Consider the following 23,301-nt stretch of genomic DNA (forward strand, 5'->3'; position numbering starts at 1 on the left):
TACTCAACGAGAATACACGACATGAAAATTTTTTTTGAGTACCCACACAGCCAATTTTCACCGCACGTGACCATTTGATACGTCAGCGAGTTTACGCCGATGACTCGATTGAAGCATGGTACAAACCATGTACAAAAGTATCGTCACAGTGTAGGAAAGTATAGTGCGAGATGTATGAAAAGCAATAAGCAAGACAAAAGATAATGTCTTTACTGTCAACTTTCGGACCAGCTTGCGAGCTTGCTTTATTCAGCAAGCTCCGCATAAATAGCATGAAGCCAACATTTGAACTTGGTATTCTTTGTCGCGTATGAAAATGTTTTTATTGACAATTTTGAGACTTTCAACTTCATGTTTGCAAAAAGCTATAATTATTTATCGTCTTTTCTTCTTGCTGTAACCTTCGTCATCTGAATCTCGACTACGTTTATGGTTGACAACCTTTCTCTCATCAGCTATAAAAAGAAACACATATGAATTTTTCATGTTATAGAACCAACGCGACATATGCAAAATGAGTTCTCACCCTTTCTGGCCTTTTCTTCAAGTTCATCCCAATCTGTTATCGAGTATGTTAATGACTACTATTTCGATGGTTATCCAATATGCTTTTCGAACTGTACCTTCTCCTGAGTCATCTAATTCTTCATCGGATGCAGAGTCTTCTGAGGCATCAGAAGCGAACTCGCTTTCATTGTCTGAGGACTCCTCTGCTTCTTCTGACTCGTCCAGTTCAAATTCACTGGCAGAGTCTGATTGATCTTCTGAGTCATCAGCCTAATAGAAAGCGTTAGCATAGATCGATCATCACCCTTTTCATTAATTGTTGACATACATCGCTATCTTGGCCAAGGAAGTTCCAGCCACCGTTCTTGAAGAACTCAACAGGATCCTCATTGACTGTTTTCATGATCATACCCCAGTTGAGATTCACAGGACCTTCTTTGTACGCAACTTCGACAGAACTAAGAAAATAATTTGTAAAATGAGATTAAATCCTGGAAACGCTAAACGATATTGTGATGCGACTTACTCTAGCCATTCCTTGACATTGTCCAACTGACTAGTGGGAATAGTGTTTATATGGACAGGCGCTCTACTGAAGTCCTTGAATACAAACACCAAATCAAAATTTTTCAAGCCGAATTGAACACGTTCCAAATGAGCAATTTCAATTTCACTGAGCGTGATGACGAGGAAAGGAGGTTCTGTCAAATGAACCAAACACTCGGTCGTGGGCTGCAGTAAGACATTGGATCGGAATGGGACACCTTGGAAGCCAAGCTCTCGGAAAGGAATGTCGATTTCAAACCGTCCATCGCTCTGCAATAAAAGTATCGGTCAAGCAGCCTATCCCAATTGATTTCGTAGTTCATAAAAACTTACAGCATCTGCAATCTTCTCAGAGAACGCCTTAAATTCCTGATTCAGTGCTGCTCTGCGTCGTCGTTCTTCTTGTTCTGATTCCAGTTCGTCCTCGTCTCCGTAGATCTTTCTTCGTCTCCTATTACCAGTCTCATCAAATTGTACATCAGATGCTTCGCGGTAGAATTGAATATCCTGCGAAATAAAGGTGTGAAAACATGCATTTGGACCTACAAAACTTCACAAAACATACCTTGATTTTCTTCTTGCCAATCATAACAGGATTCTTCAGGTGTACATGTAGCAAGACAATGAGCTCATTGTCACAAGGTTGGAAAAAGAGATGCTTAACGTTGCTAAACAAGATATCTAGATGGATGGGATACGTAAGTTGATGCATTACGCTACATCTTTACACTATGACTTGGCTTTACCTATTCGGTTATCGCTACGAATAGTTGAGTGGTATCGTAAACCGTTGTGGTGGATTTCGAGTTCACCTGGAAGGCGTTTACCATCCATTTGAGGTCGAGCAAACACGTCACCCAATCGGTAAGGTCGACGACCCTTGATTTCTATCAGTTTGTCTTGTTCAACAATGTCTTCCATCTCCTTTCTCTCGGCCTCTTTCTTCGCCGCCTCCTTCTTCAAATCTGTTATATTTTTAAAGATTTCTGTCATTCGCACAGTGTCGGCACTTCGGTATGTCAAGGCGCGAACGAAGTTGGCATTTGCATCATCAAATGGCTAAAATGGGACAGGGTTTGAATAAGCATCGAACGACTCAAAAGCATGAGCAAATTGAATAGTAGTCTACCTGATCATCTTTCTTGGCACCAGCTTGGCCTGGTGTTATAAAGTTCAAACGCAGCATAACATAGTCGCCTTCGTCGCTCTTACTGACATTCTTCAGAGTAGAAATATGGAAAGGTACAGCCATACCATAAATAGGCAATATAACAGTATTCGCACGGGCATCGACGACAATCTGAACAATGTATAAATCGTTAATACGGACTTGCGTATTTCCCTTGCAAAATAGGGACACTTACTTGTAAGTTTTTGACTTCCTTGGGCAGTTTGGCGTCAGACTTGTAACTTTCAAATCGGCGGAATACAGCTTTTTGCTCGCCAACATTGTTTTCTGCATTTTCAGCAAATCGTTTTAAGCCTTCTGCCAATTTTTGGGCAGCAAGCTCCTTTTGATGGGCCTTTCTCTTTTGTTCTCGCGACTCTTCATCTTGTTCTTCGCTTCTGAATTTTGAGTTTAAGATAGCCGATGGAGCCTTCTTCTTTTCCGATTTTGATGACCGAGTTTTTTCTTCACTCTTGACCGCCTTTTCACCATCGCCTTCCTCATCAAAGAAGAAAAATACATCATTGACACCCTTGGGGGCGTCAGTCATGGCCACAGCACCGTCATTGGTAACTCTAACGGTATCAATCAACAACAGAGCGTATGTCTTTGCCTTTTCGTCCTTGGTGTCCTTGTTTTCCAGGTCTTGAAATCCAATGGAGAGATTGAGCGTCATGCCATTTCTAAGCTCTCTAGTATTCTTGCTATTGATTACATAGTTGGATTCACGGAACTCAATACCAATTCCAAATCCTAGGGTCTTAACAAAATGTTTTTCCAGTTCTGGTCGCTTATTCCGAACAAATGCAAGGGCTTTTGCATAAATATCGCGAAACTTCACACCATCTCGCATGGAGTCCAACACCTTATGTTGTACATCCAACAAGAATTGATAGTTTTGTTCTTGTGACTTGGATGGATCCACAAGATATGTACGACCAATGTTCGAACAATATGACTTGTATCGAGCACCGAGAGAGCACATGATCACCCCAGGATGCAGTTTCTTTTCGTTGGAGACTGCGGATGATTTTAAATTATAGTCGCCTCCACTTTGTACAATAGGAGAATAGCACCATTCAATGTCGTTTTGATCGACCTTTGAAAAGTACAATTTAATGTAAGCATCAGGTACCGAAAGCCAAACCAGTTTTTTTTTTTTAAAAAAAAAAAAAAATGCTACTTACATCGTTAGGAAGTTTAAGTTGTCGAAACTGCTTGGCATCTGATAATGCGGCATCGGTGCTGTCCGAGAGCTGCTCGTGTGTAATGCTCTTTTCTTCATCGATGCATTTCTCCATTTGGTGAACAAAAAATTCCTTGAGAACTTGAGAGCTTATCTTGGACGCGACTTTGATAGTTCTCTGAAAAAGATTCATGCAGTTTGAGCGCTTACCCTCGAGATCCAGGGGATTCTTATACCACACAAAGACTTACCGCTTCCTCATCATCCTTTACAGAAAGAATAGAACCAACAGCAGCGCTCACATCAACTTCCTCTGGCTTTGGGTCACATTTACTGAGGGCTGTCTTCCATTCAACTACCACTTTGCCTTCAGACTTGTCTTTGGTCAAAACACCCATTCGCTAGTACATAAATACTTAGCTAGCGTATCATAAAAAGGACTCTGAATATATAAAACACACTACCTTTGAGCCGGGAATAGCATCTAGTACAGTTTTGTAGACTGCTCCGTTGTCATCTGATCCCTTGGCTAGCGGCAAGATCTCAAGTGGCACCTGCTTATCTCCTTGCTTAACGGTATTCAATTTTTCGGCTGTCCAAGATATTAGTCATGCTTTTATGTACGAAAGAAGTAGTGTCAGACACAACTTACCCTTGCTAGCTGTTGTGACGACAAATATCTTTGCCTGTGTGAATACGATCACAGTATTGGGAAACTCGTATCCCAGAAACCAAGTCTGAAGTTGGAAATTTTTAACTATCTAGTCGATATGAAAATGTATAGAAAAACGTCTTACTTGTAGCGCAGTCGATTGCTGGTACGGGTTTTCTTCGTCTTGCTTTCCAACCACAACAGCAATGGCGTCGACATTGTTGAACAACTCTTTGTTGGACGACTCCTACGAAAAAATGGCAAGGTGTAAGTGAAATGGAGTCATGTATTCTGATTAAAAGTAGCGACAAGAGTTTATAACGCAATTGAGCATAGTGGTGATGTATTTCTCAAAATCGCGTTCGGGATCATGGTGATCGCGTAGTCGTCACGGCAGGCTACGCGACGCTGATCAGGTCGAATGTGGAGGTGATGAAGGAAAATTCGTTGAAATGTGCCTACCTTCCATTGCGAAATGAAGTATCGCGCTCGCCTATGGAAGGTCTTTGCGTCAATGTGTACACTGCTCATGAGACAAAGTTACAATGGTGGCAAGTTCTCGGTCCAAGGATTTTTTTTTTCGTTCGTCAATTTTATGAGCAAAACTGAGGATGCACGTGTACAGGAAGCCAGCGCAACCAAATTTATTGGGATCAAACAACTTGTAACAAAAATGTGCCTCAATGGACATATACAAGCAGAGACACATGTTCAGTACTAGATTCAATAGGTTTATTATACATTTTGAGTGATTTTAATCATCTATAGCTAGCAAGGATGTCGTCCGAGCCTGTCATTTCGGCAAATTCGCCAAAATATGGATGGCACCACTGCTGTTAAATGCTCTTACTCTTGCTCCTCTTCTATTAGCCCCATCTCGTTCATTGTAACAAGCACACGGCCTAAACCGTTTTGCTCAGCAAACTCACGAAGACCAGTGGCAATGCCTGGTACTTTTGTAAGAACGTCCATCAATTGTGATTTTGGGAGATTCGCAACTACCTTCATCGACTGAGGATAAGTTTTCTAAAACATTGTAAGAAGGTATGTCAGCAGTACTCTCTCTTTTCTTAGCCAAAAGGTCACCAAAATAATACCTGTATGCATTTAACAAACCCTTCCCAAAGCTTCGGGCTCGTCCAGATTCGCTTAGATATAAGTTTTTGTAACAGAATCAAAACTAGGTTTACCAAGTCAGGGTGCTCAGCGACACTTCGTATTAACTGAAGAACCAACAGCATTAGTTAGTTAGTAAAAGAACAGCATGGACTATACCAGTTATGTAGAGTATCTTACGGTGACCATGAATAACAGCGGAATCTTGGGCTGCTCCATAAGATGCTGCAACACCTTGGAAATGATATCCGACGTGAAAATATCCGTCATCGAAAAACAGATGTTGATGGCTGGAGGGAATAGATGTCGAGTTAGTTATATTGCCTGTGATAATGCAAATCACTACTTCCTATACTGACCTTCAATCGCCTGCTTGGGGCTAACGTTTTGATCGGTATTATGCAAAACAACCAAGAGCTCAACTGCATTCATATGAGCCGACACGTTTCCACTATCTGAAATGATACGCGAAAAAACTTTTCGAACAATCTTGCGTTGAGCTTCCGTTCCATTCAGCAAGCCAACAATTTTAGGCATATGCTGCTTAATATCATCCTATTCTTCTGCGTTAGCCACACAGTAACTCGAATTATTTGAGAGATTAAATGAACATACCTTGTTGAAACCTGAAATAACCGGAATAAGAAATTTGGCATCTAAGTTTCGTTCTTGATAGACTTTTTTGACGACGTCAACTAGCTCCGGGGTGGGTCGTACTAGAAAGAGACCAAAAGTCAGCATCGGAATAGCCATTATTTTTTTCTCCATATAATGTATACTGAGATGAGTACCTGTATCGCAAAGGACCACCAGAATGCGAACGATCAGAGTTTCGCCTCCCGGAGCGAAATTACCTATGATTTCTAAGAGTTTGGGCGAGTGCATGCCAATGTTTCTAATGAGACCTGTTATATGTTGCCGAATGATTCGCTGAACTTGTATTGTGGTGTTGATATATACATCGAAAAGGCTGAAAGCAAATTTCGTTGAGTTGAGTTATTTGTGGTGGTTATATAATTATCCCATAATGAACCAGACTTACGATTCCAGAAGTTCTGGCTTCTTCAAGCAGAGCGCAAAATAAAGCTCTAAGTGGGGAATCACACTCTCCCTTTCCCAAACATTTTCTTCCTTCGCTTGTGCGTCCTCACTCGTTCCTTTAGGTAAATCACCAGATTCGTCCATCGCTGAGGTACCATTTGGTTCAGCCTGCGCCGGTTCGGTTTCCATACCATCTTCTTTAATTTTTTCAGGAGGGTCATCTAATAATCGTCGCAGGGATCGTATAGAAAACTCTTCAATGATCGGTGATATAGCATGGTCAGGCACCCATTTCTTGACATCTAAAATGGCAAAAGCCCGCTTGCTGTTGTCGTGATTTATACAATACTCCAAGAGAACATCCAGACAGTACGACCGTACGGGTGGTCTGAGTAGAGCGAGGTCATGCAATGTTTGTATAGTGGCCTTGTAACGCTCAGGGCGTCTCTCCATGTCGCCTTTCAGCAAACCAACAACCTCAGCATTGAGATCCGGTGCGTCTAGTAAGAGTTTTGACATCGAGCGATCATCGTTGCGAAGAAATGGAAGTGCAGATTTGACTAATTTGATGAACCAATGGAAATATTTTGGCTGGTAATCTTGAGAGTTGGCGTAATGTTGATCCATGCGCATTTCTTCATACATCCATTGCACAGCAAGCTCTTGGCTAGATTAACCAAGGAGAAAAAAATATGTCAGTCATTGATATTCACTTGGATGCAGTCAATAGTCACACATACCGATAAGGTAAATTCTCGACAATGAATTCTAGTAGCATATCACGCAGTTCATCCACTTCGCTTGAAGTGGCATCATTATCCAAGTTGTCTGTATCCATTTTCGTGTCCGTGTTTGTACCGTCACTAGCGTCTTCAGAAGATTTACTTATCTGTACTCCCTTGGCTACAAGCTTAGCGATGAGCAGAATCCATGTAGTCTTCAAAGGAGAATTGAAGGTAACGGCTGCTTGTCTACGACTGGCGTCTTCGTCTTGGGTGGTATCAATTATCGGTAAATTTTGCTGTGACAATTTTTCTGCTTCCAATATACGTTGCACTGCAAGTTTCAACATTTCTATCTTTTGGCGCCTATCAAACTCTGGCGGAGATGCGAGCGCATATGGCTGCATCTTTAGCGACTGGATAACGCGCTCCTGAGCACTGGGCAGGGGATTGCGGCCGACAGCAGTAATCGTCTTGAAATCTGAATTTGCCTCGGAAGAGATCGCACCTTCATTCTTGACAATATCTGGTTCCGGTGTATTTCCCTGGCCAGTCGGCGTCGATACGCTTCTATTTCCATACGACGATGAAGGTTCAATCTTAACTCCGTGCATATCTGGGGATCGTGCACCAACGATTTGAGGAGGTGTAGCAACTTTAGTTTCTAATAGAGGCGCTGCTGATGTTTGTGCCGTTGTCACTGTATTAAGGGCTGGATATACCATTGGTAGTCGTTCCGTCAAAATCTCAGCTGTGGTGTTTTGAAGGATAGCTAAGCAAAACTCGGCAACCATGGGTAGCGGCAACGATTCAAGGTCGAAACCGGCCAAGAGATTCGTTTGTGATACGTTGCTTTCAGTTCCCATTCGCTGACGTTTTTCTGCTGACACACTAGTTGGATCAGGTAATGATCGCTTGGAAACATTTCTTTCCGCAGACCTCCTTTCTTCGCTGCTCTCCCTTCGTTCGCGTTCTCTAAGCTCTCTTTCTTTCAACTTTTGTGAGCGGCTCTGGAACATTCCTGCAGCATCTCCACCGACAGCGCCAAAAGCGTTGATAAGCTCGGTTCTCTGGCTGGACAACTGTTCTGATCTGTAAGCACGTCGACAACAACATATAAGCAATCATTTCATGATCATGAAGGTAAAATGAAACACGGATTTCATACCGAATGAGGGTGATGAAGACCAGCTTCACGGCCTTGTCGACATTTCGCATTTGGACAGATGAGAGCTGAGACAAAGGCGGACGATTCCAGCTAATCAGCGCAGTAGTAAGCTCGGGAACGAATTGTGGCCGCCTCTTCATTAAAGGTACGAGGGAATTTAGCGTAGCTGTGATTGTTGGAGACGTCCTACGTGACGAATGCAAAGTCAGATGTTGATCCTTCACCACTAATAAGCTTTCATATGCTTACATATCTGGGGCTTTCAATAATGATTCCATTATCTTCACCATTGAAAGTGCCTCCTCCAGCAACTGATCAACCTTCAGTATTCTATGATCTGCTCGGACCAACGAAATGTTTATATCATTCTGGAAAGGTGATTTTTAGTGGCTCTCCAAAGACAATAAAAATGTATATATCATCGTACTCACGCTGGAATTTGACCTATCGCCTTCACTTCGTGACTGTAGGAGAATGAACACTTGTACGCATTTGATGGCTGCAAATCGAACACCTTGGTTTTGGTGATGAATCAACGATTGTAATAGTATTTCTTTGACAGCGCTGACATTTTGCCAGAGACGGGTTTCAGCTTCATTTTGGCATCTATATTGGTAGACCCGTTAGAAAATTACATTCGCTCTTTCATTTGACTAGGGGTGATGCTACTTACACAGAGCTAAAGACATATGGAACGACAGTCGCAAAAGCGCGAATGGCCGCTTTCAGTATCTCGATCTCGCTTTCATAGCTCTCATCGTGATCGGCAACGCCCTTCGTTTGATCGTTGGCTTCCTTGATTAAGTTATAGAGAACATCCAGAAAGTCATTAGTAGCGAAGACTTGCGCGTTTGCTGGATGCGAGCCTACGTCTGACTCAAAATCTTCTAGCGATCGCAAATAGCGTTCATTATGGTGTAGTGAGAACGCCATATAGCTTAAGATATACTTGGAATCTGTATACTACAGCTATGCTCGTCCTACTGGAAGTTCGAGGCGAAATGCTTGAATACCAGTTTTGCACCGCTCTCTGAGGCACGCTTCTCAGCTCAATGCCCAGACCTGTGCAAAAAAAAAGTTTATCACGTGATTTGTAATATTGGGGTGGCAGCTTTAACGGCTGCTTCAACCCTCACCAAGTAGTTCCTTCTTGAAACATAAATGTACGTATATCAGCCCTTATCAATATCATGGATGCAAGAATGGGACGAATACAATGCTTGATGTAGGATGGATGGATGGATGGATGGATGGGTTATTCAGGCGCGCGACAACTTCTTCTCGACGTGCTGAAGAAACCGAATTGTTCGCATTACGAACCGATCGCCATTTTACCACACGTCAATTTACACGAAACTTGCATTTCCCCCAATGCCAACCAATTTCTACACATATATTGACTTTATATCGCGTTCTTCGTAGATGTCCGCCGAATTCGCTGAAAAGCCTGTCGACCCTAAGGTTGAAGAGCTCGAGGATGAGCTTCCCGAGCTCGAGGAGAGTGAGATCAGCGCTGCTGATACTCCCCAATCTCGTGGTGAGAAGAAGGCTCGCAAGGCCATCAAGGCCCTCGGCTTGAAGAAGGTTGATGGTATCACCCGCGTCACCATGCGCCGTCCCCGTGGTGTAAGTTTTATCTTCAAGATCGCATTCAAGTGTCAAGCTGGAGCGCATACTAATTGAATCTTTTATGCAATCGCTTTAGGTCTTGTTGGTTGTTGCCAAGCCCGATGTCTACAGAAGTGTCAACTCTGACACCTACATCGTTTTCGGTGAATCTTCCGTTGAAGACATGAACGCTCAGGCTCAAGCTGCTGCTGCCCAACAACTTGCTGCTGAAACCGAGACCTCCGAGCAAACCGAGACTGCTGCTCAAGAAGATGAGGAGGAAGGTGAAGTTGATGCCACTGGTGTTGAGGACAAGGATATTGAGTTGGTTGTTTCCCAAGCCAACGTCAGCCGCAGCAAGGCTATCAAGGCCCTCAAGAACAACAACAATGACATTGTCAACGCCATCATGGTAAGTTACGATCTATGTGCATGAATGTATAACCCTAATCCCCAAACATCTAATTCACTCCGTTATTCTTTGCAGGAACTCACTATGTAAAATTTGTTTCATTGTTTGATTTGGCCAGTAGAGTACAGCGAATCTCTACCGAGTTGCGTTCGCTCATTTGAAAAAGACTATAACCATTAAAAAGTCGTTTTTTTTTTCTTCAAATTTGAATCAGTTGATAATGTCTGTATTGCTTACGGTAACCTTGTCGTGTATGGTACGGGTTAAGCATCAAGTTATAAAATTGAAGCGGGCAGCTACTGAGGACAATGAAAGTCATCCAAAGGCAGTATTGCCAGCGCAAGCTGTCATGCGAGTCACTACCTAGCGATCTCGTGAAAACTTTTATGGATAGCTAAAACGAACCGAGTTATGGTATGGAAGCAAGACAGTGCAACCTGTCACTTTACGATGCTAGGAGTAGAAGAACATCGGTATCAGATCCATTTCCAGCACCATTTGAAAAGAGAGCTAATACGAACCGTGCAAATATTATGAAAGCGGGACACGCGCAAGCCATTAAATATGAACGCTGATATTAAACCCCTTGCCCATAAACATGGGAACAGCGCTTGTCGGTGGGTTAGCCGGTTTTCCCGATTTTTTCATTTTTCGTATAAACGCGGCCATACAGACCGGTTTGTTCTTTTTCTCGAAGCCGAAGAAATCTCATGAAATACGAGTACTATATTTGACATAAGCAAAGTCCTTAATGATGCGCTTGGTCATACTCAAGATCATGTACTACCATTCAAGTTATGGAAATAATAGGTTATCATTACAATCGGCTTTCTCTGATCAGAATTATTTGTGAATCAGATGTAATATTCCAGGTCATGTTATTGCTTGAACAGTACCATCCTGGCATATTGCATGAATACACAATGTTTAGAAATTAGACATGGAGCTCAAAATAAGGTATATGCCCATGACACAACAACCAATCTCGCTCGTCCAAATAATTGCAGAGTTGTTTCAAAGCCAGGTGAACCGGGCTCATATAGAACAAAACATTGTCTTGGGCTCACTTTCAATATGAATGGAAGCCCGACCAGAATGGCTCTCATAACCAGGCGGTTACTTTGCTTAGTCGGACCATTTGCTTAGAGTACTGTAAAGCGGAGCTATAGCATACCAGTACTTCTTTGTGTGGCATCATGTTCACTTGACCATATTCTGTAAAAACAAAAGTTATGCAGTATATCAAATGACAATATGATATAAAAAGTTAAACAGGGAAGCTAAACACTAAATTGACTGATATGGAGAGTGCAAAAAACAGTGGCAGGTATGAACCACTTGATGATTGGCCATTAAAAGACGCTAACACACCTACTCCTTCACTTCCGAAATTTGTGGTGCAACACGTCCTGTCACCAAAGCCGATATTGCAGACAAAACCCCCGCCTAGCTAATGTCCATACCTATACCACACTTTACCATGTGTAGCCTGAGAATTTCACGAAGCAGCATCTTATCCCGGCTGAGTACTCCCGTTGGTTCGGAGATGTACTTGCAATACTTTCGCGAGTATTACCTTTAATTATTTTCAAATACTGGTGATTGATTAGAATCGCAGCTATCTAGCATACTTTCCTCCCACAACTCTCCCTAGATAGAACAAACATAGGATATGAATGATTGAGTTTTCAATGGTGGAAAATGCATGGCAAGATATCGTGTTGTGATCGAAAGTACTTGGACAGTCTGAGATCTAATATAAAACATGGGTAATAAGAAGTTTCCATTTTCCATTGGTTGGCTGCACGTTACCCTGGGGTCTGACGTATCTTGATCATGTCCATTATTGGCTTGAAGCGGGAACCTTAAGCATAGAAGCTCAGACGCTGAAAGAACAACAAAATGGTTTAGTGCAAGCGTTCCGTCAAATCGGAAGTCCAGGAACTGCTTTGCACAACTTCATTCTGTGGGGAAGTACGAAGAGATGGTAAGGTCGACAACATGGTAACGTAAATGATTCAGCCGGTTGACAGCTGTTGGCTGATTTTTATGACATGAATCTGAACAATACACTAAAGGGCATTTTTTACTTGGTAACCAAGCATTGACCTTACGTAGGCGTAGGTGGTTACAGAATGGGTTGAGACACCGAACGGGGAATAGTAGGAGTTTGAACAAGGATGGTTTCTGCTGAATCTCCAGGCCCTAACCCAGCGAGTTGACCGTGAATCTAACAACCGATCATATAAAATACATAGATCAAATTTTTTAAAACCTCATATCTTCCTTTCCATCATGAGTTGGTTTCATAGACCAACCCGACAATCTTTCCTGATGCTCTTGGTAGTGGTACTTGGCCTCCTCACTGCCAATGTCCATGCTACTCCCAAATGGAACACAGGTAAAAGCCGCCACCTCATGGCTCTACAATGCGTGTATGACATATGAAACTGACCATCCTGTTTCAAATAGTCAATGGAAACGATCTTGACGGTAATGCTTGCCCATTGCCTACCTACAATGCTTATCCCTGCCCAGTTATTTGTGTACGAAATATCCAGCAATGCCCTCAAAAATGGCAGCCTTCTCCTTGTGCTTCTGGTGAAACTTATTGTGTAGACGGTCAATGCCATTCTGGTGGCTGCCCAAGCGATTTACGTTCATATTGCGCTTGCTTTGGTGCGCCAGATATTCAGGGTGACATGTATCCTTGTGCCATGGACCAAACTGTCACCATCCCTCAATTTGACGCAAATAACAAGACTGCGCAGAGTCTAGCAGCCTGTCAATCCGATGCTGGTATCTCGGTTGGAGATTGGGCACCAGACGCCCAGGGTGCAATGTGGAACACATGTCCTGCAGAATACGTAGCAGATGGTCCACCTGATTTTACTTCTCCTTTCTTTTTGGCCTTGTGGGTTTTCTATGCCTCCTTGTTGGCTTTGAATGGTTTATGGTATATGTACAAGCTTGCTCGCGAAAAGGTATGTTCAAGTCATTTTGGTGACAAGTGTTCATGACGCTATCTTGTCGATATATGCCTTCAATCCTGGATTATTCCATTCCTTTTTTTTGTTCTTTTTGGTCTGGCAGCAAATTATGTGCATGCCAAATTAAGTCAAACGGGATTTCAACCCTGCTACTGGTTTCACAAAACTAATAATTTAATTTTTATTTGGACAAATGTTAGGCTATCAAGGCTAGTTTCGGCCGAGTCGAAGACTTTAGAGTTGAGAAGTACTCTGATCATCGTGATGAAAAGCTACCCGGTTCCAACCCCAGTGAGAAGGAAGAGCAAGAAGATGATACTGCCAGTTATATCTCATCCACTGAGCCTCAAGACAAGATGGTCATCAAAGCTTACAAGCGCGATCCTATCGGTGTTGTCATGTTTGTTGTCTATGGATTACAAACCTTGGGACTTGTCGGCATGATGATTACTATGGTCTACGATTACTATCCCCGTGGTTGGATTCCCGCTTATCAACTTTTTAATGGCGACGCGCTCGTGCAATCGTCCACTTTCATGGGCATGTGGTATGTCCTCTTCTTCTGGTTCGCTACCCTGGTCATTTTCCGATCCCGCATTCCAAACTTCTACCGAATTCAATGCACCTACAATCAAGGACAATATGTACAAGTTGAAAAGAATGAACCATGTAAGTTGTAGATCGAAACGGATCCACCCGCAAAACCAGCGCTGAATTTAACCTTCCCATTCTATCAGCTGTCGTCTTGCTTGAAGACTCGAGCGTTCTTATGGATACCGTCAGAGCCATGGAAGCGAAAGCAAAGAAAATGTTTGGTCTCGATGTTGTTGTTAACACCGCTCCATTGCAATACACAAACGCTGGTACAAAATACTTTGAGTATCAATGTACTCGCTTTGTCTTCAACCCCGAAACCCAGCTCTTTACTCCCCATGACTTTGAGCTTGGAGAGACCAACAGGGAATTGAGAGCTCTGGCCGGTGGTCTTACCACTGAGGAAGCCAGTAACCGTAAGGAACTCATTGGTCCCAATTTCATCGCTGTCTACGTTCCCAACTTCTTCATGGCTGTCGTTCGCGAATTCACCTCCTTCTTCTACATTTACCAATTCACTGTCCTTTGGCTGTTCTACTACTTTGCCTACTGGCAGATTGGTTTGGTAGACACCGGTGTCATTCTTCTATCCGCCTTTCTGAAGGTTGTCATCCGTCTCCGCTCTGAACATCGTTTGAAGAAGATGGCTGAATTTACCGATAACGTCAATATTCTTCGTGACGGTAAATGGGGTTCCTACTCTACTGCTGATCTGGTACCAGGTGACGTCTTTGAAGTAGCCGAAGGAAAAACTTCCCCTTGTGATGCTATCATCCTCAGCGGTAACATTGTCGCTGATGAAAGTTCTCTTACTGGTGAACCCTTGCCAATCCGTAAATTCCCCATTCGTGATGAAGACGTTGCCTACGATCGTTTGGGAGCTGGAAAGATTTCCACGTTGTTTTCTGGAACCATTATGTCTCAAGCTCTCCGTGTTCAAGATGAACCTGTTTCTGCCGTAGTCACTCAGACTGGAACTGCCACAGACAAGGGTGAACTCGTCAAGAAGATCCTTTTCCCCAACAAGGTCAGCTTCATCTTTGATGAGCAGATCAAGATTGTTATTTTGATCCTTCTCTGCTGTGGTGCCATTTGCTGTGGTCTTGCTATCTGGCTTTACGTTGCTGGTACCTCTGCATGGTTCTATGCTATGTTCTGTATCTGTCAATTGGTCTCTCCTCTTCTCCCTGCTGCCTTGGTCGTAGGTCAATCCGTTGCTGCCGGCCGCCTTCGCAAACAAAAGATCTTCTGTGTCGATTTGCCTAGAATCTTAATGGCTGGCAAAGTTCAACTTTTCTGTTTCGATAAAACTGGTACTCTTACAAGAGAAGGTCTCGAATTCTTTGGTGTCCAACCTATCGAAGATGTCAATAATATTGCTTCCCACCGTGCCGCAGAAGTCAATCCTACATTCGGTGAGCATATTACTGCTATCAAGGATATCCCTCGTGTGATGCAAATCGGAACTGCTTCTTGCCATGCCGTTACTACGCTGAATGGCACATTCATTGGTAACCCTGTCGATATCGAAATGTTCAGAGCTAGCAAGTGGACTCTTGAGGAATCCTCTGATCCTAAATACGTTGATACCTTGACTCCACCGGCCGATACCCCTGGAGAACAAGCTCACCCTGTTCATGTGATCAAGCGTTTCGAATTCGTTCACGCTCGCATGTCGATGTCGGTCGCTGTATTGGATACCTTAACCAACAAAGTTCATATCTTCGTCAAGGGTGCCTATGAAAAGATTAAGGATTTAGCCATCCCCGCATCCATTCCTTCGGATTATGATAAGGTCACTGCTGGATTGGCTCGTCAAGGTTGTTATGTTCTTGCTCTCGCTCATCGCGAAATTGATTTGGATCAAATTGGTGGTTTGGAAAGTTTCAATCAGTGGACTCGAGATCAAATGGAAGAGAACATCGACTTTTGTGGTCTCATCGTGTTCAAGAATCAATTGAAAGAAGATACTGCTGAAGCTATTGCTGAACTCAAGCGTGGTGCCACTCGTACCGTCATGATTACTGGTGATACCGCCCTTACTGGTGTCTATGTTGCTCGTCAATGTGGTATGGCTGATCCTAATGCAAAGGTCTTGCTGGCTGATTTGGACAAGGAAACCAATCGTCTTGTCTGGACCGACGTTGACGAACCTGAAGTTTTCAACGATGTCAACCCTGATGATTATCTCCTCAACCGTGACCATACGCCCGTTGAATTAGCTGTTACTGGTAAGGCTTTCCACTGGATGGTTGATCACGATCTGATTCGCAAGTATCTTTTGGATATCCGTGTATTCGCCCGTATGACCCCCAATGGCAAGGTTCAATGCATTCAACTTCATCAAGAGCGTGGTATCACTGCTATGACTGGTGATGGTGGCAATGATTGTGGTGCTCTTCGCGCTGCCCATGTCGGTTTGGCTATGTCTGAGGCCGAAGCCTCCATCGTATCTCCCTTCTCCACCAGTGTTCGTTCTGTCCGCTCCTGTGTTGAACTTATTCGCCAAGGACGTGCAGCATTGGCTACATCGGTTACCGGATATAAATACCTTATTCGTGAGTATTGACTTTCAATTAATTTGTATCTACTTTACCATCGCGATTTGGTTTGCTAATTTGATGCCCACAGTATACGGTCAAGTCATGATGATGTTGAAGATCTTTACTTTCTATTTCTCTCTCTCCATGTCCCAGGCTGTTTGGATTGCTGTCGATGCTTGTATCACCGTCTTGTTGACCTGGGCTGTTTCCCAGTCCCAGGCTAACCCTCGTCTTGAGCCTCAACGCCCTACTGCTCGTATTCTTGGCCCCCAGATTTTGATTTCCACCATTGGACTTGTCCTGATCAACTGGATTTTCCTTATTGGAGCTTTTGGTATGCTTTTCCAGCAACCGTGGTTTGTTTGTAATATGTTTGACTCTTCTGCCGTTGATGTCTCAAAGTGGTGGCTGTTGGCTGATAATTTCGAAGCTGAAGTTCTGGCTCTCGTCTGTCTCTTCCAATTTATCAACAACGCTGCTGTTCAAAACTTCGGTTACAAGTTCCGTCAAAGCTGGTGGCGCAACTACATTCTGGTCTTCCTTTGGGCTGCCTACCTTGCCATCGTCTCATACTGGCTATTGGCTGACCCTAACAACTTTGGATGCATGATGCGCTTCAACTGTGGTTCCCCTACTGTGCTTCATGAAATGGGTTACTATGGCGTTACCTCCAACGTTGAACTTTACAACACCCCTCTTGGCCATAACGTTTTACCTGTTGATTTCCGATGGAAGCTCTGGGGTCTGTGTGCGGGTAACGTCGTCGCTGGTCTTGCCTTTGAGCGCCTGGTCATTTTGGGACCTGTCCATGCATGGCTTGCACGAACCTTCCCTGTCGAACGCTTACAAGTCAAGCTTTAAGCGTGGTGCGTACGTAATCTGTCGTTCGCTGGTAGTTCGATCGCCCCATCATTGTTTCCGTTTCTTCCTTTCTATGCTCAGTTTGTTTATATAGATGTGCCTATTGAATGTAATATAGTCCTAATCGTTTTAGTTAAAAAGTACTCAGTATATTCTGGAAAGAATAAAAACTCCATTTGAGTATATATGTCAAAGAAGGGTAAAGACAATAGCAAAACAAAACAAAACAAAAACAAAAAAACTAGTTTGATGGAGCTGATGATGATGACGGCAAAATACCAATTACGACACCAGCACCACGTTATTGTCCATCTCAAAACTCCAAATCTTACTATTTATCATTTTAAGCAGTGCCATAAACTCATAATATGGAGTATGTTCTTTTCATGGCTTATAACACGAAAATAGTATGAACCTCCTCAAATTTTTACGATGGTCTTTTTTTATCCGTGGCACCTGTTGATGGCATGCCCAAAGTCTGTTAAGCTTATACCTCCTGTTCCAGGCAACCAATAAGAACGTAGTTTGATGAGCACTCCTGAGGCTGAAGAAGACGATGATCAGCAAAGTGACACTCTATTTTTTATTTTTTATTTTTTTGGAACAGGTATAAAAGTAATATCGAATAATGTTTGGTACAGGACATAAAGACTATTTAAAAACACTTGGACTTTGGAACTAAGATATCGAAAATGCCACCGGCAGTTCTACTATTACACCTTCTACTATTCTTACAGTTCTTAGGCGCGGTGGCTGTACTTGCGCTCCAAAGCTTAGAATTCGTCTCCTCTCATAGGCTGTATTACACCGGCGAACTCTCAACAGACCAACCATCCATAGCTACACTTCTATCTTTTCTTATCAGCGGTTTTTCTATACTAGCCAGCATGGTTTTAGTTTGTCTAACTCGTAGCTCTAACCTGAAGGTGTCCTCTATGGATCGAAATATCGGATTAGCGATGACTTTAATATGGATAGCGCTGGTGGTCATACTGTTTGTCTTGGAGAGGCCATTATCCAGCGCGGTCAGCGCTGCTGGTAAAAGCTATCAAATTTTTTGGCTTGCTGTTCGAGTGATGGCCATATTTACGGCGACATGTTGGACCATGCGTACTGTTATACAGTACATCACGCTTGTCCAAACAAAAATCATATCGTCCAGCAATGAAACACCATCATCCATTCAACCAGAGCGACCTAAGTGGGCAAGCCAGCCAAGCATGTCGGAATCCTTGCAAAGTTTCTCTATCAACGACAAGCACATGAACCCATATCATAGCGCCACCAGTGTCAACTCCATTCGCCGTGGTGATTCTCCGTTAAGGCATCCTCTCACGAATAGTTCTGTGGAAGACATCCCTCCTTTGCCGAAACCGGCCGAAGGCAATTACGACAAACCTCCATCAACAAACTCTACCCCGGAACAACCGGAAACTCCAACAAACACGGGGAACAACGAAATCGATAAGCATAGAAGCCATATTTTCCAGGAAATGTACACAGACAGAAATGGTTATTTATAGAAAGTAGTTACCTGTAATATGGCCAACCTTGGAAGCAATTCTGCCGCTTGCATAATACAATCAATCAAGCATAGGCTAAACCGTGTACTAGTCTTCACATAATTTGATACATAAATGCTTTTTATCGACTGGACTGTCCACAACAGAATCTTTCCTATGCTTTGCAGTAGTTTGTACCAACCGTTGTCTTTTTTAATTTTTAGATATATATTGTATCCAAAGTTGAGAGTACATGTTCTCTGTATGTTATACCAATGGATTATGCTCAAACTAACTACAATTAACGTCGACGAGGAGGCGATCGATCTCTGCTGTCTCTGCTATCGGAGCTGTAGCTTCTGTCGCTTCTGCTGTAACTTCTACTGCGGCTTCTGCTATCGCTTCTATCACGGCTGCTATAACTTCGGCTGCGGCTTCTGCGTCGATAGCTTCTGCCACGGCTGTCACTGCGGCTTCTGCTAGGGCTGGCGCTGCGACTATCACTCCGACTTCTACTGTAGCTTCTGCTAGAGCTTCTGGATCGACGAAGAGGACGGCCTCTCTCAGGTACTTTTTCGTCTTCCTTGACAGGACTCGCTGACGGGTGACGCCTTTCTGAGATTCTGCGATGCTTTGGATCAGGACTCCTTGATCGGCGAGGCTCTGATGGGCTTCTGTCTCTCTTAGTATTTCTGGATCGTCGAGGACTGGGTTTTCTTCGGCCCTTTTCACGCTGTGCTTGTCGTTCTGCCCATTCAGCCTCTCTTTTGGCGATGCGTTCCTGCTTCAGCTTCTTTTGAAGCTCTTGATCAAATGCCGCACCTTCAACATAATCAGTTTCCTGAATTCTCAAAGCTTGCATCATCTTTTTGTTTTCAAACTGCTTAGCCTCTGAGAGCTGATGTGTCTCGTGAGTGCGTAAACTGTGAAGAACGTTAGTTATAAGCAGCATCCTTCAAGGTGAGTAAAAATTGCTATCTTACCTTTTTGCGTCTTTGGCTTTCACAGATTCCAGCTTTGAAAGCAAGGATTCTCTCAACTGTTGTACTTTGGCTTCAATTTCGTCTTCAGGGATGCTAAGAAAAGACATTTTGTATAAGAACTTGTAACGATCATTAATAACAAGTTTCGAAAATATTCATACCCATCATCTTCAAGAGTCATTTTCAACTTTAAACATTCTACTTCAATTTGTCGCTTGCGATCATGAAGAAGAATCTCTTGGTTAGGCTGCCTAATAGCTGGACTTGATCTTTGTGCATCACCATAGGATCCAAACTGTTCTCTAGGCTTTGTATTTTGAGGGCGCAGAGAGGATAAATTTCGAACAACATAACCGTTGGTTCCTGTTATCGACAAAGTTAATTCCAAGGTACAGTTAAAGTGATCGTTGAATCATGTTAAATCATTACCTGAACCACGAGGTGTAGACAATCCAATGCCGTTATACATTGTTTCGAAGGAAAGTGTTTGATCGCCAAGCGGCTCATTTTTGGCAGCTTTGAGTTTTATGTAAAAGGCCGTCACGGTTCATTTCCTACCAAGTCAAGAGAGAAACCATCTAACAGGAGCCGTTTACCATGTCCTCGTTTACCGCCCCACTTGTTCACGACACAGAAATCATACAACTTCTGAAAAACAAGACAAAAGTTCCAAAGAAAGATTATGTCATTATCGACGTGCGAGATCATGACTTTGCGGTACTACAAATTCCATACATTGGTTAGAACTCACTTTACTTTTCTAAACAATTATGCTTGTGCAATCTTAGGGTGGCAATATTCCTGGAGCTGTTAACGTTCCATCCCGATACTTCCTAGAAGATGTCCAAAAGCTTATTGAAGACTATAAAGATGTCCCCCAGGTCTATTTTCACTGTGCACTGTCACAAGCCCGAGGTTCGTAATCGATATGCATACTGGAATACGACCAACGAAACTGATCACGTAACTAACAATACCACTACAACGTATGTACAGGACCAAAGGCCGCCCGCATATATAAGGAATCAAGACATTTACAAGGAATCAAGTCTGATCAACAGGTTTGTAACTTGCATGCGCGATCGGTATCATAATTATACAGGTTTACTGACCAACGCTTATTTCCAGGTATCGGTCCTCCAAGGAGGGTTTGAGCAGTGGTACCTTAAGCATCGAAACGACCCTTCATTGATAGAAAACCATGATCCTGATGCATTGAAGGGACTTCTGTTTGAGCATGGTATTGAAGAATAACGTATTGTGTAGGAGGAGGTTTATGAAGCCATTGTATCTAGCGATTTAGCACCAAACATGATATTTACAGCATCGTATTTGAAACATAATTAAAGAATGTAATTTTTTAAAAAAGAAAAATGGTCGATGGTCTTTATGTGAATCTAGTAGTGAGCAGCTTTGGAGCTTATTTCTTCTTCTTGCTACTGCTGTTCTTTATTTTTCGTTTCTTCTCTGCTTTTGGAAGCTTGTGCTTTCGCTTTTCTCTTGCTTCTTCCCTAGCTTGCTTCTTACGTTCCTTCTTCGCATCCTTGTCTTCGTTTCGTTTACCTCTTGGTGTTCTTTCTTCGAAATCGCTATCATCTTCACTCTCTGCCTGGCTGTCATATTCCTCATCGTTTTCACTTTCTTCATCTTCATCCTCTGAATCGTCGCTTTCTTCATCATCAGAAACCGGCGTCGACACCTTCTTGGGTGTGGAAGCTAAGTCTTGTAAAACCCCCGAGATAACATCATTCTTAGATCCTTTCAATTCCTCTGACTTGGAACCGGTGGCTTTACTATCACTTGTTGGTGCTGATACATTCAAAAGGCTGGAATAGATCAACTACGTTGGATATAAACATTAGCCAAAAATGTGAGACACCCATTGTCCATAAGCTGGTAAATCCTTACGTCTTTTCCGTCTCCTCTTGCAACAACGTCGGCATCTCTGTCAACATCGTAGACTTCTTCCAAGTTTCTAGGAATGTATGCTTGCTTGAACACTTCTTCATCCATCTTATCCTTTTCATCCATTTGAGTAGATTCGTTTCTGAGCTATGAAGACGAAGCTTGTTATTACACCTTCCTATCATAAGCTATGGATTAGTGAATCTTAATTTTCTCCACATGTACCTTTTCTAAAGCTTGATCCGCTTCTTCCTCCGTACTACCGAAACTTGGGTTGATAACAAAATCGAACAATTGCTTGAAGGAAAGCACGTCAACACCTTTTCGTTTGAAGTAGTCTGTGACATTAGACAAATCTTTGCGAAGGAATTCAAATGCATGAGGATGGTCATGCTCAACAGATTGAGATACGTCGATGATATATAGTGTCTTTGAGTGGTACCTTGTATAGCACGAACAAGTTAATAAACAAAAGCATGAGCAAACTTATTCAATCGCCAACCTGTAACTTACAATATATTATATTCACTCAAATCGGCATGGACAAGTCGGCAGACTTGGTACATAATTCTGACATTCTTAATGAGCTGGTCGTATAAGGCAGGGTATCGAGAACTTTCGATCTGAGCATCTTTTAGCCTTGGGTAAGCCCAGCCGTTCTTGTCTCCAAGGAAGCCCATGACGAGGACATGCATTCGTAGCAGCAATGGCTCCGGAGAAGGAATACCAGCCTGATGAATACGTTTCAAGTTTCTCATTTCTTTCTCTGCCCAGACCTTCACCATCTTTCTAGGATTGGACTTTTGATATCCATGTCGGAATCGGAACTCTCCCGTAACATAGCGATCACGATCTTTGAATGTCAAGATAGATGTTTTGTAGATCTTCACCGCTCTGTGTTGACCATCTTCTGTAGTGGCATGGTACACATTGGCCTCTTTTCCTGTACTAATGCAACCATTGACTTCGAAAATGACTCCTCTGTTCAACATTTTGAACAAGATGATTCGAGTTCGAGGATCCAGTACTTGCTCGGTGGTTGCTCTGTCTGACTTATCCTTATTTACAACTCTAGAAATTCACAGTTAGAATGAAAGCTTTCCCCAGTATAGGAAGTAAATGATATCTTACTTGTCGCCCTGCGCTTTTCTACTTGACATCTTCATATCAGCGGCAACTGAAGATGACACTTTACCAACATTGTAGTCATCCAAGTGAATTCTACTAGCAAATTTGCTGAGAGCTTCTATTTGACTATCCAGCATTTCTTTGTTGGTTTTTTCTGAAGCTGCAGCAGGCTTAGTAACGTTCGTTTTCGTCTTTTGAAGTCCTTGAGTATTAGCAGCTGGCTTTGTCACATTGGCATTTGTAGGCGCAGCTGCTTGCTGTCGCATTCTGTTATATTGTTTGGTAAAATCTATAAAACGATGTGAGAAATACTTCGCAATTGCCTGGTACAAGCCGAGAATATTAACAAAGCTTACCACCAGTTGCTTCTGTCCAGATCTCGGTGTCATTCAAATCGTCGTCCAAAAAGTCTTCGTAGTCATCATAGTCGTCACTTCCATAATCTTCTTCATCGTGGGTAGTAGTGCCATTCACGGCCATCACTTGCTGATCGCTCTCTTCGGCGTCCTGAAATCTATCGTCCATAACGGTTTGAACCAAAAAATATGGGTCAAGCTATCACTTTTTTTTTTTTTCGAAGTTCGCAAAAAAAAAGTCAGTCACATTCAACTTTTGCGAGGCAGTTACTGGTTACTTTTTGTAGGGATATCTTCTTAAGAATGGTGGATC

The 23,301-nt window shown here is 42.8% G+C and overlaps 8 protein-coding genes across 8 annotated transcripts; 4 read left to right on the top strand and 4 right to left on the bottom strand.

The window, feature by feature from the left end:
* Positions 1 to 321: 321 nt before the first annotated feature.
* K450DRAFT_217392 (uncharacterized protein) lies at positions 322 to 4,762 on the bottom strand. The gene is made up of 16 exons (XM_051585042.1): positions 4,522 to 4,762; positions 4,205 to 4,306; positions 4,060 to 4,144; positions 3,872 to 3,999; positions 3,659 to 3,808; positions 3,409 to 3,585; positions 2,418 to 3,320; positions 2,183 to 2,353; positions 1,800 to 2,112; positions 1,619 to 1,734; positions 1,387 to 1,560; positions 1,034 to 1,323; positions 836 to 965; positions 624 to 777; positions 527 to 559; positions 322 to 455 (listed from the first exon to the last, which is right to left on the bottom strand). Exons 1-16 carry the CDS (start codon positions 4,588 to 4,590, stop codon positions 376 to 378), a joined length of 3,075 nt encoding a protein of 1,024 aa, XP_051449673.1. The 5' UTR covers positions 4,591 to 4,762; the 3' UTR covers positions 322 to 375.
* Position 4,763: 1 nt separating this feature from the next.
* K450DRAFT_217402 (uncharacterized protein) lies at positions 4,764 to 9,133 on the bottom strand. Its single transcript, XM_051585043.1, has 12 exons — positions 8,780 to 9,133; positions 8,538 to 8,712; positions 8,356 to 8,474; positions 8,107 to 8,292; positions 6,957 to 8,030; positions 6,218 to 6,883; positions 5,967 to 6,145; positions 5,791 to 5,891; positions 5,535 to 5,730; positions 5,356 to 5,465; positions 5,157 to 5,282; positions 4,764 to 5,085 (listed from the first exon to the last, which is right to left on the bottom strand). The coding sequence occupies exons 1-12, from the start codon at positions 9,037 to 9,039 to the stop codon at positions 4,906 to 4,908; spliced, it is 3,372 nt and encodes a 1,123-aa protein (XP_051449674.1). The 5' UTR covers positions 9,040 to 9,133; the 3' UTR covers positions 4,764 to 4,905.
* Positions 9,134 to 9,233: 100 nt separating this feature from the next.
* Positions 9,234 to 10,383, top strand: K450DRAFT_217413 (uncharacterized protein). Its single transcript, XM_051585044.1, has 4 exons — positions 9,234 to 9,269; positions 9,529 to 9,732; positions 9,812 to 10,126; positions 10,202 to 10,383. The coding sequence occupies exons 2-4, from the start codon at positions 9,529 to 9,531 to the stop codon at positions 10,214 to 10,216; spliced, it is 534 nt and encodes a 177-aa protein (XP_051449675.1). The 5' UTR covers positions 9,234 to 9,269; the 3' UTR covers positions 10,217 to 10,383.
* A 2,037-nt stretch (positions 10,384 to 12,420) lies between these two features.
* On the top strand, positions 12,421 to 17,301 carry K450DRAFT_217430 (uncharacterized protein; the record flags this gene model as incomplete). The annotated part of the gene is made up of 5 exons (XM_051585045.1): positions 12,421 to 12,527; positions 12,599 to 13,110; positions 13,317 to 13,785; positions 13,854 to 16,268; positions 16,342 to 17,301. Coding segments are annotated over 5 exons (4,276 nt in total), but the record flags the coding sequence as incomplete, so codon positions are not given.
* Positions 17,302 to 17,744: 443 nt separating this feature from the next.
* On the top strand, positions 17,745 to 18,786 carry K450DRAFT_217434 (uncharacterized protein). The gene has a single exon (XM_051585046.1). It carries the CDS (start codon positions 17,807 to 17,809, stop codon positions 18,635 to 18,637), a length of 831 nt encoding a protein of 276 aa, XP_051449677.1. The 5' UTR covers positions 17,745 to 17,806; the 3' UTR covers positions 18,638 to 18,786.
* A 1-nt stretch (position 18,787) lies between these two features.
* K450DRAFT_217440 (uncharacterized protein) lies at positions 18,788 to 20,316 on the bottom strand. The gene is made up of 5 exons (XM_051585047.1): positions 20,029 to 20,316; positions 19,761 to 19,962; positions 19,600 to 19,692; positions 19,151 to 19,539; positions 18,788 to 18,981 (listed from the first exon to the last, which is right to left on the bottom strand). The coding sequence occupies exons 1-5, from the start codon at positions 20,066 to 20,068 to the stop codon at positions 18,908 to 18,910; spliced, it is 798 nt and encodes a 265-aa protein (XP_051449678.1). The 5' UTR covers positions 20,069 to 20,316; the 3' UTR covers positions 18,788 to 18,907.
* K450DRAFT_217444 (uncharacterized protein) lies at positions 19,966 to 21,101 on the top strand. Its single transcript, XM_051585048.1, has 4 exons — positions 19,966 to 20,316; positions 20,388 to 20,514; positions 20,596 to 20,660; positions 20,728 to 21,101. The coding sequence occupies exons 1-4, from the start codon at positions 20,197 to 20,199 to the stop codon at positions 20,851 to 20,853; spliced, it is 438 nt and encodes a 145-aa protein (XP_051449679.1). The 5' UTR covers positions 19,966 to 20,196; the 3' UTR covers positions 20,854 to 21,101.
* K450DRAFT_217447 (uncharacterized protein) lies at positions 20,937 to 23,246 on the bottom strand. The gene is made up of 6 exons (XM_051585049.1): positions 22,989 to 23,246; positions 22,636 to 22,921; positions 22,018 to 22,575; positions 21,730 to 21,946; positions 21,508 to 21,651; positions 20,937 to 21,439 (listed from the first exon to the last, which is right to left on the bottom strand). The coding sequence occupies exons 1-6, from the start codon at positions 23,155 to 23,157 to the stop codon at positions 21,020 to 21,022; spliced, it is 1,794 nt and encodes a 597-aa protein (XP_051449680.1). The 5' UTR covers positions 23,158 to 23,246; the 3' UTR covers positions 20,937 to 21,019.
* Positions 23,247 to 23,301: the final 55 nt, after the last annotated feature.

The sequence above is a fragment of the Umbelopsis ramanniana genome, assembly GCF_025399195.1.
Source record: "Umbelopsis ramanniana AG unplaced genomic scaffold K450scaffold_1, whole genome shotgun sequence".
NCBI classification, from domain to species: Eukaryota; Fungi; Mucoromycota; class Umbelopsidomycetes; order Umbelopsidales; family Umbelopsidaceae; genus Umbelopsis; species Umbelopsis ramanniana.

Excerpts from the sequence above, each read along its gene's own strand:
- K450DRAFT_217392 (XM_051585042.1), bottom strand. The coding sequence starts at position 4,590 with ATGAGCAGTGTACACATTGACGCAAAGACCTTCCATAGGCGAGCGCGA. Across the intron at positions 3,321-3,408 it reads AACTTAAACTTCCTAACGAT|GTCGATCAAAACGACATTGA; the intron begins GTAAGTAGCATT and ends TACTTTTCAAAG. Across the intron at positions 560-623 it reads ATTAGATGACTCAGGAGAAG|ATTGGGATGAACTTGAAGAA; the intron begins GTACAGTTCGAA and ends ACTCGATAACAG.
- K450DRAFT_217402 (XM_051585043.1), bottom strand. The coding sequence starts at position 9,039 with ATGGCGTTCTCACTACACCATAATGAACGCTATTTGCGATCGCTAGAA. Across the intron at positions 8,031-8,106 it reads GTCTTCATCACCCTCATTCG|ATCAGAACAGTTGTCCAGCC; the intron begins GTATGAAATCCG and ends ACGTGCTTACAG. Across the intron at positions 6,146-6,217 it reads AAGCCAGAACTTCTGGAATC|CCTTTTCGATGTATATATCA; the intron begins GTAAGTCTGGTT and ends ATTTGCTTTCAG.
- K450DRAFT_217413 (XM_051585044.1), top strand. The coding sequence starts at position 9,529 with ATGTCCGCCGAATTCGCTGAAAAGCCTGTCGACCCTAAGGTTGAAGAG. Across the intron at positions 9,733-9,811 it reads CCATGCGCCGTCCCCGTGGT|GTCTTGTTGGTTGTTGCCAA; the intron begins GTAAGTTTTATC and ends CAATCGCTTTAG.
- K450DRAFT_217434 (XM_051585046.1), top strand. The coding sequence starts at position 17,807 with ATGCCACCGGCAGTTCTACTATTACACCTTCTACTATTCTTACAGTTC.
- K450DRAFT_217440 (XM_051585047.1), bottom strand. The coding sequence starts at position 20,068 with ATGTATAACGGCATTGGATTGTCTACACCTCGTGGTTCAG. Across the intron at positions 19,693-19,760 it reads ATGACTCTTGAAGATGATGG|CATCCCTGAAGACGAAATTG; the intron begins GTATGAATATTT and ends GTCTTTTCTTAG. Across the intron at positions 18,982-19,150 it reads TCCTCTTCGTCGATCCAGAA|CGACAGAAGCTACAGCTCCG; the intron begins GCTCTAGCAGAA and ends TTACAGCAGAAG.
- K450DRAFT_217444 (XM_051585048.1), top strand. The coding sequence starts at position 20,197 with ATGTCCTCGTTTACCGCCCCACTTGTTCACGACACAGAAATCATACAA. Across the intron at positions 20,515-20,595 it reads TGCACTGTCACAAGCCCGAG|GACCAAAGGCCGCCCGCATA; the intron begins GTTCGTAATCGA and ends ACGTATGTACAG. Across the intron at positions 20,661-20,727 it reads GAATCAAGTCTGATCAACAG|GTATCGGTCCTCCAAGGAGG; the intron begins GTTTGTAACTTG and ends GCTTATTTCCAG.
- K450DRAFT_217447 (XM_051585049.1), bottom strand. The coding sequence starts at position 23,157 with ATGGACGATAGATTTCAGGACGCCGAAGAGAGCGATCAGCAAGTGATG. Across the intron at positions 22,922-22,988 it reads CTGGACAGAAGCAACTGGTG|ATTTTACCAAACAATATAAC; the intron begins GTAAGCTTTGTT and ends ATCGTTTTATAG. Across the intron at positions 21,440-21,507 it reads CAAGAGGAGACGGAAAAGAC|TTGATCTATTCCAGCCTTTT; the intron begins GTAAGGATTTAC and ends TATCCAACGTAG.